The sequence below is a fragment of the Mastacembelus armatus genome, chromosome 15 (assembly GCF_900324485.2).
Source record: "Mastacembelus armatus chromosome 15, fMasArm1.2, whole genome shotgun sequence".
In the NCBI taxonomy this organism is placed as follows: Eukaryota; Metazoa; Chordata; class Actinopteri; order Synbranchiformes; family Mastacembelidae; genus Mastacembelus; species Mastacembelus armatus.
This window is the reverse complement of record NC_046647.1, coordinates 18,040,399-18,052,418: the sequence shown is the minus strand read 5'-3', so window position 1 is coordinate 18,052,418 and position 12,020 is coordinate 18,040,399. Positions and strand designations below refer to the sequence as shown.

Genomic DNA, 12,020 nt, shown 5'->3' with positions numbered 1-12,020 from the left:
AGCTTTGTACCCTTGTGTTTTAGCAAAATGCACAGACACAAAAGGAATAAAAGGCACGATGATTGCACATGCTCCATATAACATGAAACGCAGTTAAGAATAAAAAATACTGGCTGGAGTATTAAGCAAGCGCTTAATATCTGTGGTTGCATTCTACACAAAGGTTATAATAACGATCCACTGTAGCTGGGGGCACTGGAGTCATGCATCAAGGCAAATGTTTGCCTGTTCAAGTGGTTAGTCAATTACAAAATGGAAAAAACCAAGCTAAAGAGCTCCAAAAGTCTCCTGTGTGTTGACAAACTGGGCGCTGCTGTAACATATCATTACTTAGGCTGCAAAGACACAAAGCAGTTTAGTGAAAAGAATCAGAAGATTGTGAAAAACGGGAATGACAACTCATAAACCAATGGGAAATGTTAGTGGGGTTTTTTATAGCCTTTGAAGTCCAGGGTATTCCATTTTAAAGGTTTTAAATTACACTATCCTAAAAAGCTGGTAATAATTTACATGCTATTTCAGCAATGGTGAGGAATTCACTGGAGGGCAGTGTTCAGAGTTAATGACTTGTTCTGCGGCAGGAGGAGGCACACATGCGCGCACTCCACACATGCACTCTAACTCCCCCCACCTCTAAATTCCTGCCATTGTTGTGTGAATGGGGAGATTTGGTATACTGTACAAACTGGTCAAGACAAGAGAGACGTATGGATGTTCTTTGAAGATCATTGTAAAAATGTGCCATATCACATTTACACTCCAGTCATTCAGCCGAAAGACCTAATCCATCAAAATGCTGGTCGCATATCTAAGCCACTTACACTTAACTCAACTAGCATTCCAGATGCCTGAATTACCCATTCAGGGTTTTTCCCGTAGGAAAAATCAAAGAAGCAGCAAATGAATACAATCTAATTTCCCTACAAGCTGGCTTTCCAAACACTGCAACACATGCATGGACTACTGCCATGAACTGAAGAAATGGCTCTGGATGCATGCCAAAGTGTTTTCCACAGCAATCAATACTGGCCTACTGCTGCAGTCCCCGGCCTGTCAATGTGTGTGTGAGTGTGTGTGCCAAAGCCTTGTCAGCTAGAGGGACAGAATAGAGGAGAAGAGAGGTCAGATGAAATCAGAGGTGATGATAATAGCACATTAATATAACATGATCCAGAAATATTCTCCGCGGTTGTGAATTCCCATTAAGAGCGCCTTGCTGTATTTGCAGTAAAGTGGGATATATAGCATAAGATAAGCATAAGCAATTAACTGCCTAAAGCAGGGAGTGAAGAGAGTTTATAATAAGTGGCTGTTGTGTGCGGTGAGCTGTTATCTATAACAGCTCTCTCCTGAAATGGGGAGTTCAAAAACAGAAAGTATTACAGTACAGTGAGCAGTACCAGGAAGAGAGGCAGGCATTTGGAGTGAGAAGAAATAATGTGTCACTCAATGAGTTTTAAAACACATGTGACTGTTTAGTCAGTGGCAGTTTGCAGGCAGACAAATAGAGCAGAGGCCCCAACAGAGGGTTTGTCATAATGGGTGAGCAACTCCACACAAAGCCTGTTTAAAGAGCAAGCAGAGCTCAACTGGTGGGGGTAAACACTGCTTGTCAGGTTGGGATACAATGAAAAATAGAGCTTCCTCCACATATGGACTTAATAATTAACTCAGTATAAATAGATTAATACATTTTCTCTGGCTCTGTTTATCAAATATTCAGCAAACACAGACGCCAAGACTGAGGTTTATTCAATGAATCACCATTTTTATTTCCAGCCAAAGCTGACTGGATTTAAAGCTGGCTGCATTTAAAAGGAATTGACCTCCAACCCTGTGACAGAAGAAAAACAAGCACAGTAGGTCATGGGTTGGTTCCTCTTGTAGCTGCACAGCGCAGCAAAACACAGCAAACACAGAAAAGGAGAGGCTGAGAACAAACAAATACCTGAGAAATAACCAGGAAATTACATCATACCTCAGCACTGAGAACACAAGTGAATCAGTAATCCAATTCTAGTGAGCTAGTTCAATATAAGGCTGTTCTGATGTCTAAGAAAAGTCCTGCCTTTTGGTATTTGGAGGATATTGGCTTCAGACTTAAGATAATAGCTATCTACAAGATATGAGGTGTGATCTCACAGAGAAAGGCAGCGACAACACCGGCTGTTTAGATGTCAAATGTCACAAATGGCTTCTGTTTTATGTTGTGTGAAGATACTCAAGAGTAACTAAATCTATGAATAAATGTCGTGAAGCTCAGTGATACAGCGTTGTGGTTATACCTCACAATGTCTGTGGTCATTTAGCACCAAAACCTTGTGAAAACAAAACACTTCCCGAGAGCTGTAAGTTATCAAGCTCATATCTGGATGAGTCACTGGGCTAATTTCAACTCCTGGTTTTCAGCCAGTCAATTACAGATTTACAGTGAAACTACACAACCATTCATCTGTCTTTATGCACTACCACAAGGAGAGAATAATGTGAGGTTTATAAACTGCACTTAGAGCAGCTAAAAATGAACTCTCTCCAAATGTTTACCTTTTAAAAACAATCTTTTCACTGATACTCAGGCACATAGTTTAACAGCCAATGACTTGATATCACAGCTTTTTGTGTGGCTGGTTTACCCTTCCTGTTTGTTTTTTAGATTATAGGTTGCATCTGTAAGCACTCCTAGCTGACTCATGCAGCGCAGATTAGTGTTATGGGGCAAAGTCAGCGAGAATCTGAATGGGCTCAGTGAAGGTCATAAACTGACTTGAAGTTGTCAGGGCAATTTCCACTCTGCAATATACAGTAAGTAGTCTGATTTGCTGAGAGCAGGAGGTTTGACAAGCCCTTTAATTGAGGTCAGCCTGCAGGCACCTTCATTGCACTTAAACATATCATCACCAAATTGTATTATTTCATAGCCTGTTCTCTTCTATAATCAGAGTGCAACTTCAAAGCAAGTGCATCTGTCTCTGGTGTTTGCAGGATTGTGTACTCTGGTGCTGGCTGCTACATAATTAATGCAGTTAAATTGCTTTTATTCCTCTTATGATTTTACTCTGTTATCAAACACACAGACTGCAGCAGATGCTTTTCATCTTCTATCATTCTGCACTCCACTTTATGTCTCAAATGCTTTGAGATGTGACTTGCATTGGCAGTGCAGCTCTTTTGGTACTTAATGTAATATTTTCCAGATATACCCAATGGACTGGAATGTAAGCACTTTGCAATGCAAATCAGTCTTTGGGAAAGGGGCGGAGCTGACATGTCGTTGCGCAAGCGTGGCCTCTGAATCGGCGATGCATGCATTTAAAGTAATTACTAAATAATTGTAACGTGTTAAAGGCTAAAGCGAGAGGGCTTCTGGAGATGATACCCGCTCATAGAAGAATTCTGTCCCAAAGATGATAGCTTGTCTAAGCGGCAGGCCATAAATAGCTACCTTTCTCATGAAAGGGAAATGTGATAGCCACTCTATTACTCAAGAGGAAAGAATGTAAGTAAACCATCAGCGGAAGAGTCAAGTACAAACACGGCTTTGTCCTTCCCTATAAACAATATAACAGCAGCAGAGAATAATTTAAATCCAGCCGCAAGTGATCAAAAGCAGAGTAGTAATTAAAGTGCTGTAGTCGCTGGCAGAGGAATATCAGAGGAAAACAAAACATCATTTGTTTTATAGCCAGTGAGAAAAACTCTCGAAATGCCATTCAGTACGGCGATGTAACCGGATCACAAGCGCCACATATGGCCACAGTCAATCATAACTATTGCTTTTCTGTGCCAACAATGGCTTAATGTAACACAGAGGCCGCCTCAAATGTGAGCTGACAATATCACACTGTTGAGTATGGAAATGTCCACATGGAAAATTATGTAAAGCGTGGAGAGTAGTTAAAACGGGTCGGCGCTGGCTTCATGACTCGCTCTGCCTCTTTCAACATCAGGCGGCATTACAAAATATCTAATAACTATCGTCCTGCGCGATCTGAGCCAGTTTGATCCCATGCATTCATTACCGTTTCGCAATTTCCGCCCATATGTCAGTATTTGACACGCTTTACCAAGAAATGAAATGACAGCCTCGGCGCAGGATTCTTGCGGATTTTCCCCTTTATAACACAATTAACCCCATAGAGCGCAGCGGCAGCCTCACAGAGCGCAGCTGGACAAGTGCACATTCAGCAGTTGACACCACAATAGACAAATAGGCTAAAGTAAAACCGGAGAACAAATACCGCTGTAGGTCAGTCCTCTCACTGCTCAGATACATCAGTGTAAATGTGAACGTCTATGTCACCGGAGACTATGCAGCCACTGCCAACTCTTAATGCAGTAAAGATGCTCTTTAATACAATGCTCGCGAAAAGGGAAAGCACGGAGAAGAAACACGGAAAAAGACTGGTCATGCATAATTATCCACCAGGCGATTAATATTCATACCTCTCCGTGAGTGACTGTCCGTCCCTGGGGAGTATCCTCGGGTAGAAAATAAAGTTTGGAGCTGGATAAAAGTTGCTTGCTTGTTCTTTCTTCCCAGAGCAACTGAAGCTCCGCTATGCAAATAGGATCCTCCGGTTTACATCTGACGAAGAAAAAGTCTCCGAGAGACAGAATCCTCGGTTTTCCGTCCCAGTTAAATTTAAAAGCTTTATAGAATATATATGGTCCATGTAAACCGCAAGACGAGCCCACCCACTGTAGAGGAAAACACAAACGGAGAAATTAATGAATGACTTACAGAGTAATTTGGTAAACAAATCGTAGCTAAGTGGACAGAAACATTTCAAACAGCCCTGCGTTATTACGCACGGCTGGCAAATATCACATCAGGATATCTCGGTTATCCGCACACAATTAGAAACCAAACTATTTTTAGACGTTCAACATATGACACAGATGTGGTCATGCTAAATGCCATGTGTCAAACTTTTGTAAATCAGTCAATTCAGTACAATTTACAGTAGATGGCGATTAACCCAATGCGAAAATAAAATAAATCGACGGCTGATAACAAACGTTACCTTCAGTGAGTTCGGCTCCATCTCGACGTTATGAATTGATTAAACTCAACACGCTCTCCAAACTTGCTGGCTTGAATGGATTGCCGAAGGTCCTGGAAGGAACATATCTCTGTAGAGTTTAAAACATCGTGTGTCAGTCGATGAAGATTTGAGGAAAAATATGTTTTGGGGGGAAAATGCTCTGCAAGAAAAACTGTGTACATACTTGTACTGATTTGATGAAGTAAATCTGTGATCATTCTTTTCTGGTGCGTTTATATTCAGCGTATTCACACGTCTAGACAAAATATTAACATATAAATAAAAACAGATAAACAATTTTCTCCAGGCAGTGAGTAGTGATTGCATGTCAAAGTAGAAAGTACTGTTTACGCACAATTCACTGCTCAAATGTGCTTAATTTGCGCTAATATTCTGTGTTTGTGGGCTTTTCTGCGACTATGTGTCTTCCAGGACTGTAAAAGACGTTCAGTATGAAAGCACATTTCTCACAGTAATGACACTGAGGCGCTTGCTGTGGATGCCTTCAAGAAACAATGTTACATGAAAGTTAATAGGGCTATCAAATGATTCCTCAAAAGGCAATGTGGGACCCGAGAGGTGCTTTGCTTTGAGCGGCACTTAGTATGCGTAATGGCTCAGGCGCGCAGGTTGGCGCTAATACCGAAAATAATGGCCTTTATATATTTTTAGACAAGCATGAAAAGACAAAATTGGCCGAGTTAGAAAGGCGGGCGTCACGAGACAGAATTCACGAGGCGGCCCATTGTCCGGACATAAATCATGTCAAAACGCTGCGCTGACCTTGTGAAGACAGCGCGATATTTATTTCACACGCCTTAACACAATTCCACGATCAAAGCCCCTAATATAATGATACTGATGAATATTTCGTATTGTAAACACCAGGGAACTACAACGGTATTTAGAAACCAGGACAAACATGAGTTATTAACTATAGGTATGATATTTGTGATAAGTCAAGCAAACTTCACGTTTTCGATTCACATGTGTTTTCAGGCTCCGCTGGCTGAATGTGTCAGCTGTATTATCTCGACTGTCGGAGATTATTCATGTCCTGGGAAGTACCTACTTAGTCCACAGTGTTGTGCTGTTTCTCCACTGTCATCCAGCCTTTGCCCTGCATTTATCCACCACTCAGATCCCAGAGCATACAACAGCGACAAAGGCCTACTTCTGACACCAGCTATTTCAAGTACAGTATTACGCAATGCGCCTTTTTTCTTGAAATGACGGGCAGAGCATACAGGCGCATTGATTCACATCCAGTAAAGTGTTGGCTGTCTACTAAATTGACATGCTTTCTTTTCAGCTTCTGTTTTCGTTATGAATGCCTGCCTGATATTTATCCTAAAGGCATTACAAAGAGCCAGTGGCTTCAAGGCTCATAATGATTTCCACATAATATGAGCTTCAACAGACAGAACATTAAAAAACAACATTTTAGATTAAAAAAAAATCATTTCAGTCCTCTAAACTGTGCCATCAGAGCGTCTCTCCACTGCCCTCTATTCAAAGAAGCAGCAGAACATAATCTATTAATACTAAAATAACTGAGGCAATGTTCTGTGACACTCAGATATTTTAAGTACCAGTTTAGAGCATCGGTTCAGGGTAAAAGGTGGATTACCCAGAGACTCATTGTCTTGCATGCGGCTGCAGTAGTGTTGGGGTTCCCGCAGTGAATCTAATATAAACCACCATGGTGTTATCTTTCTTGATTTCTCTCTCAGCCATTTCAGTGGCTGAATCAATGGGGCTGCATTGTTAATGACAGCCACCATAATGAAGTCCCTGGTTAATCAATGGCACCACTCGAGCTCTTATCTGGCAACTGCAAGTGTTTACTTGTCTACAGCCTGAGTCCAGCAGTGGCTGCAACACTGGGATGCAGATATGGATGTAAAGTGGTGTAAATGGAGCGTCACAGTGAGGAATCTTTATTGTTAATAAATAAATTGTATGTGTGTAAAGAGAGAGGGGTATTGGAGAAATGTGATGGTGTAATGTCAAAATATTGGGGACACAGTAGCACATGCTGCATTAAGACATTGAGAATAAAATGAAAAATCTCATCAGTTTCTATTGTCTCAACATGTCTATGCGATTAGGAAATCAATAAGAGATATTTACACAGCTTTACTTCTGGGTAAAGCTGAAACATGAAATAAATGAAAACTATATCTACAGCTACGTAAGTAGTTTGAGATAAGTGCCGTGAGACACACTATATAGTTGAGCATCACTTTCAGACAAACTGAATTACATAGTGTCCATGCTGGAGTGTGGCAGCTCAGACTAGTAAATATGAAACTAATCCTTTTTAAGTCCAGCCTCACTTATAGGTTCAGACTCAGTTTATAATCTCAAATAGTTTTTTTTTTTTTTCACTTTTGCAATTAGCGACTGCAACTTTATTTATTGCAGCACTTTTCTAGGTGCAAACAAGTGAAACATGATTATTTACTATATGATATTTGTGACACAAAACTCTTCTTATCTCCACTAATATGTGTTGACTGCATTAATAAGTAAGAGGCCTGAAAATCTTCACAGAGAAAAGCACTAGAAAGACATAAATACACACAAATACAAAAAAAAAAGTAGACAAATATATTTGAAACAGATACTTGCTTACTTGTTGGCTGCAGCAGAAATATCCAGTAACTGGAGAAATGATAAAGCCTTGTTTCATTCTCAGAACAGGTGTTCCATATTCCATATAACGAGGCAGCCTCAGCAGGGATCCACAATTGTGGCTGGAAAGCCACCTCAAAATGGCAGTTTTAACCACAGCAAAGCAATACAAAAGCCATTAAAAGAGCATAACCCTGAAGTAATTCTGACCATATGTTGACATGTCTTCATGATGAATATGATTTTGTTGTTAGAATGGCTTCAAAATACTATTAACTATTTGTCTGCCTAAGGTCCCATCCAAGCCAGAGCAATGAATTTGAATAGTTTAAGGCCAAAATAGTGTTACTTGTTTTTATAACAGAAAAATTCCTTTTTTATAACAGTTTTTTTTTTTTTATTATGAGCAGCGAATTGTGATGAAATGAGACATTTAGTCTATTAGTGCTTTGGCAATTGGCAGATAATTAATCTGCAGCTATGTTGAACATTGATTAATCTTTTATTCAAGCTAAAGCACCAAAAGTTTGCTTGTTCCGGCTCCTCTAACATGATGACTTTAACATTTTCTTTGTTTTTATCTTTGCAAAATATGTGTTGTTGGGGCTTGGGTCTCTTTTTTGACATGACATATGACATACCTTACGCAATGCGAGGCTACCAGGCATTTCATACATAAACATTATATATATTTTTAACGCCTGTAGTTGAGCTACAAGAAGAAGAAATTTGAAATGATTATACCTAAGTACTATACTTAAGTACATATACATAAAAATGCTTAAAGCCTTCTCTTATATAAAGTCAGGCATCTAGTAAAGTGTTAAGCATAGCCTTAAAAGGGAAATAGGCTTATTTGAACATTGAACAGTAAGGAGATATACAAAAGTGGGGCCAAACATCATTTTTACTTACAGGAAACAATCTCTAATGTGACATTAGGATCCTAATTCTAATCGAACTGCAAGGCATTGTGAAAATACAGATGACTAAAGCAAGAAAGCTTCTAAGAAATTAGGGCAACACACTATCTCCTACTCATTCCACATGCACAATTGCATTATCCAGTAGATATTCATCTATCATCAATGGAAAGCCCCGGGACATTAAAAATCCATCAAGTAAATTTGTCCACGAGAACATGTTTCAATAGTAACTTTACACCTGCATCTTTGTGCTGCTGTAATCACACGACAATGCCCCCCATCTGCAGCATGACTTTAGGAAAGGTAAGAGGAGATCTGAGTGATGTTGCTGGCTAATTTTAGCCTCTTAGACTCATTATAACGCGGTGTTACATTACTCTTCATTCAGTCACATGTAAGTCCATCTACATTGGACAGCACATGCACAAGAAATCCAATTAGTTTATTGAAAGGATCACTTTTAATCAGGACTTAAGTTTGATATGTTCATCTGGAGGCTATTGGAGATGATTTCTGTGTATATTAGGAGGAGTCAGCCAGTGCACTGTAGGCTGAATATTAACTGACTTAGCTTAGAAATATCTGTGATGCATTGATATCTACAGAACATCAAAGCAGCTACTGCATGCAGTGAACTGTGTGTGAAAATACTGTTCATGGCAGAATAAAAGGCTCGATGAAAAACGATACATTTTTCCCTCTGTTCATATTGAATATCACATTTGTTTATCTGAGCTACCATATCTCATCATGTCTATGCATAATTTATGGATTCTACAACCCACCTTTTCAATTACAATGACGACCCTCATTTCCAACAAACTATTTATCCATTCTTGGCAGTGGCAACTGATCATACATAATATCATATATTTACATGTTCGACATAGTAATTTATAAGGAAAACACTGGTTGTCCTATCTGAATGGCTGCCATGATAATGAACTAATTGTCTGCAAAATGCAATTTCACATTCACAGACCACTATTACAGCAGGATTGTTTGATAATGTCAAGTGAGTCATTTTATTAATCGCCACACAAATGTAATCATGCAGCAGGGCAACATGAATTTGAGTGTATACAAGTGTTAACATCACTATGGGTTTTATGTTATTACTGCTGCAGCAAATGTAAATTTGCCTCATTGATGGAGAGTACTCAGCTGAATCAGAAATTTTAAAACCACAAACAAAATAGGCTGCTTCATTCGTCTGCATCTGCATACACATCAGGGCACACACACTCACTCACACACCGAGTCACATTTTATATCTCCACATCTGAAACAGGGATTAGAACCATGAATAATGTATTTATGTAAATGCCTGATGGGTATAACTATAAAAGATGAGAGTGATTGAAAAAAGCATTTTGTTAGATTGAGTTACAGCTGCGTGTGAGTTGGATGTTTTCAGTGCAGGGAATGAGGCAAACACCACAAAATCTACAAAAGAATCTGTATTTTTGAAGCAAAGAGGTCACAGTGTTACCTCGACATCTGAGGAATACATTAATACACAACCTGATCTCAGCATTTTTCAATTCAGTCAGATTATTACACCCAGTGGTCAAACTATCATTGACTATGAAATCACTGAGTATAGTGACCTCAACGTTTACCATCTGTGCAATGCATCAGCACTGCCTATTCTGACAAATGCTGAATTGTTATAAAATGGGCATAAATGTCAGCAGACATCTATGATCAGATTATTCACTGGTGCATGACAACCTCCCTTCTGGGCTGAGACTACTGCATTATGTATATGTCAAATAACTGTGTGTACAGGCAATTACAGTGCAGTCATTTTAGGCTGGCAGTTTTCAAGATTTGTCATCAGGTATTTTACTTAAATACAGCTTCACTTGTCATGTGTGCAATACCGTTGTAATCTGTGTAATCCTTGTGATATATTTGCAAATCAGGACAAAGCATAGAGCCTATTCAAGAATGGAGACAAAGGGTATATTTTCAAATTTGACTGACAAGTGCTGAATTGTTCCATTACAGCTTAGCAGGAAAGGAAATACAATGTTTTTTCTCAGAGCTGGGAACCTGTGCACACATATTAAAGAAAGAACCTATCAGCATTAATAATTTATCTCATTTTATAAGGCAATTTAGCAGTCACTTGAAGTTGCTATGGTGACAGGGGGGTATTTTGAGACAACTAATGACCTATGCAAAAACCCACTCACTGTAAATTTCACTCACACTAAATGAGATTGCTGTCTGTGCTGTGTGTGATACATGGCTGAGAACTTAATCCCCACGCTATGTTTGGCCTTTTGCTGCACAGGACAAATTAAGGTTGTTAATATCAATGTAAAACATCTGTGGGCTATTTACTGTACAGGGAATATGAGCCAAGTAGCAACCAGGGCCCAGCACAGCGCTGCATAATAGTCTTTTGTTTTGATTCCTAATGTACAATTCATAGCCGTTGTCAGGTTAAGGTCAGAAAAAAATCCAGCAAGTGAAAGGAAAAGGAATACTCTTGATATGTAACTCAATATATTTCACACTAAATCCCCTTGAATATCTTTTTATTTTTCGGCTTACGTCAAAGATTCCACATTGGAAAAGCTTTGAAGAGTCTCTCTGTTCTGAGGCGAATCATATTTGTCCAATAACTGCTTGGCCTGTTGCAGCTGTCGGGGCTGAGACAAAATGAGTCATGTGTTACCCATTTAAGTCCAATTTCTCTCATGCGAATGCCTGACATATGTGACTCTGCACTGCCCTGAGTAGAAACAGTATTTTTGAAAACAAGGAGAGAGAATCAAGGCCAGAGTTTGTGCAGTAATTTAGCCACCTGCTTCACCCATGACCTGCTCGGCTTAAAGAAAGTTTATATTTGGGAAACAATCCACTTGTGTTGTTTCTGACATGGCTTTAAAGGAGGCGCAGCTGCCATGAAATTAAATGAATAAACAAAGGGAAAATGGATTCAATGGTTTCTCCATAAAAGGAGTTTTCTTTTGGAAAATATGACTTATAGCCACTTAACTGGGGTAACTACTATGGGATGTCAAAACAAAACATTTTTCATCCCTAAAAATAAATTGATATACACAGAGCAATGGCTGCTAATTTTGATAACATCTCTTCAGTCTCCCTTCTTGCTCCTTTTTTTCATAGTGTGTTGAACTTTTTGTACATTAGCAGAAATGTCAGGTTGACTAATAAAGACGTCACTCCCAGAGCTATTTTGCTCTGCTCCTCCAGGAAGCTGTGGTGTTGAACGCCACCTGTTGAGACACAACAGTAATGACATGGAGCTGGTGACAACTGTATTACAAAGATTTACAGAGTGTAGCCTATCAGGCTTGACAGATGTGTAGCTGTTGGTCACAAACTACTGATATAAAAGCTGCAATGTGCTGTGACCTCATGCTACAAAATGCTG

The 12,020-nt window shown here is 39.4% G+C and overlaps 1 protein-coding gene across 1 annotated transcript in view; it reads right to left on the bottom strand.

Moving 5' to 3' along the window:
* arid5b (AT-rich interaction domain 5B) overlaps positions 1 to 5,106 on the bottom strand; it is a 69,578-nt gene extending 64,472 nt beyond the window's left edge. Inside the window, exons 1-2 of the mRNA XM_026309192.2 lie at positions 5,025 to 5,106; positions 4,444 to 4,698 (exon numbers count right to left, since the gene is read on the bottom strand). Of these exons, the coding sequence (XP_026164977.1) occupies positions 4,444 to 4,698; positions 5,025 to 5,045 (276 nt within the window). The 5' untranslated portion in view covers positions 5,046 to 5,106. The remainder of the gene's footprint in view (positions 1 to 4,443; positions 4,699 to 5,024) is intronic.
* Positions 5,107 to 12,020: the final 6,914 nt, after the last annotated feature.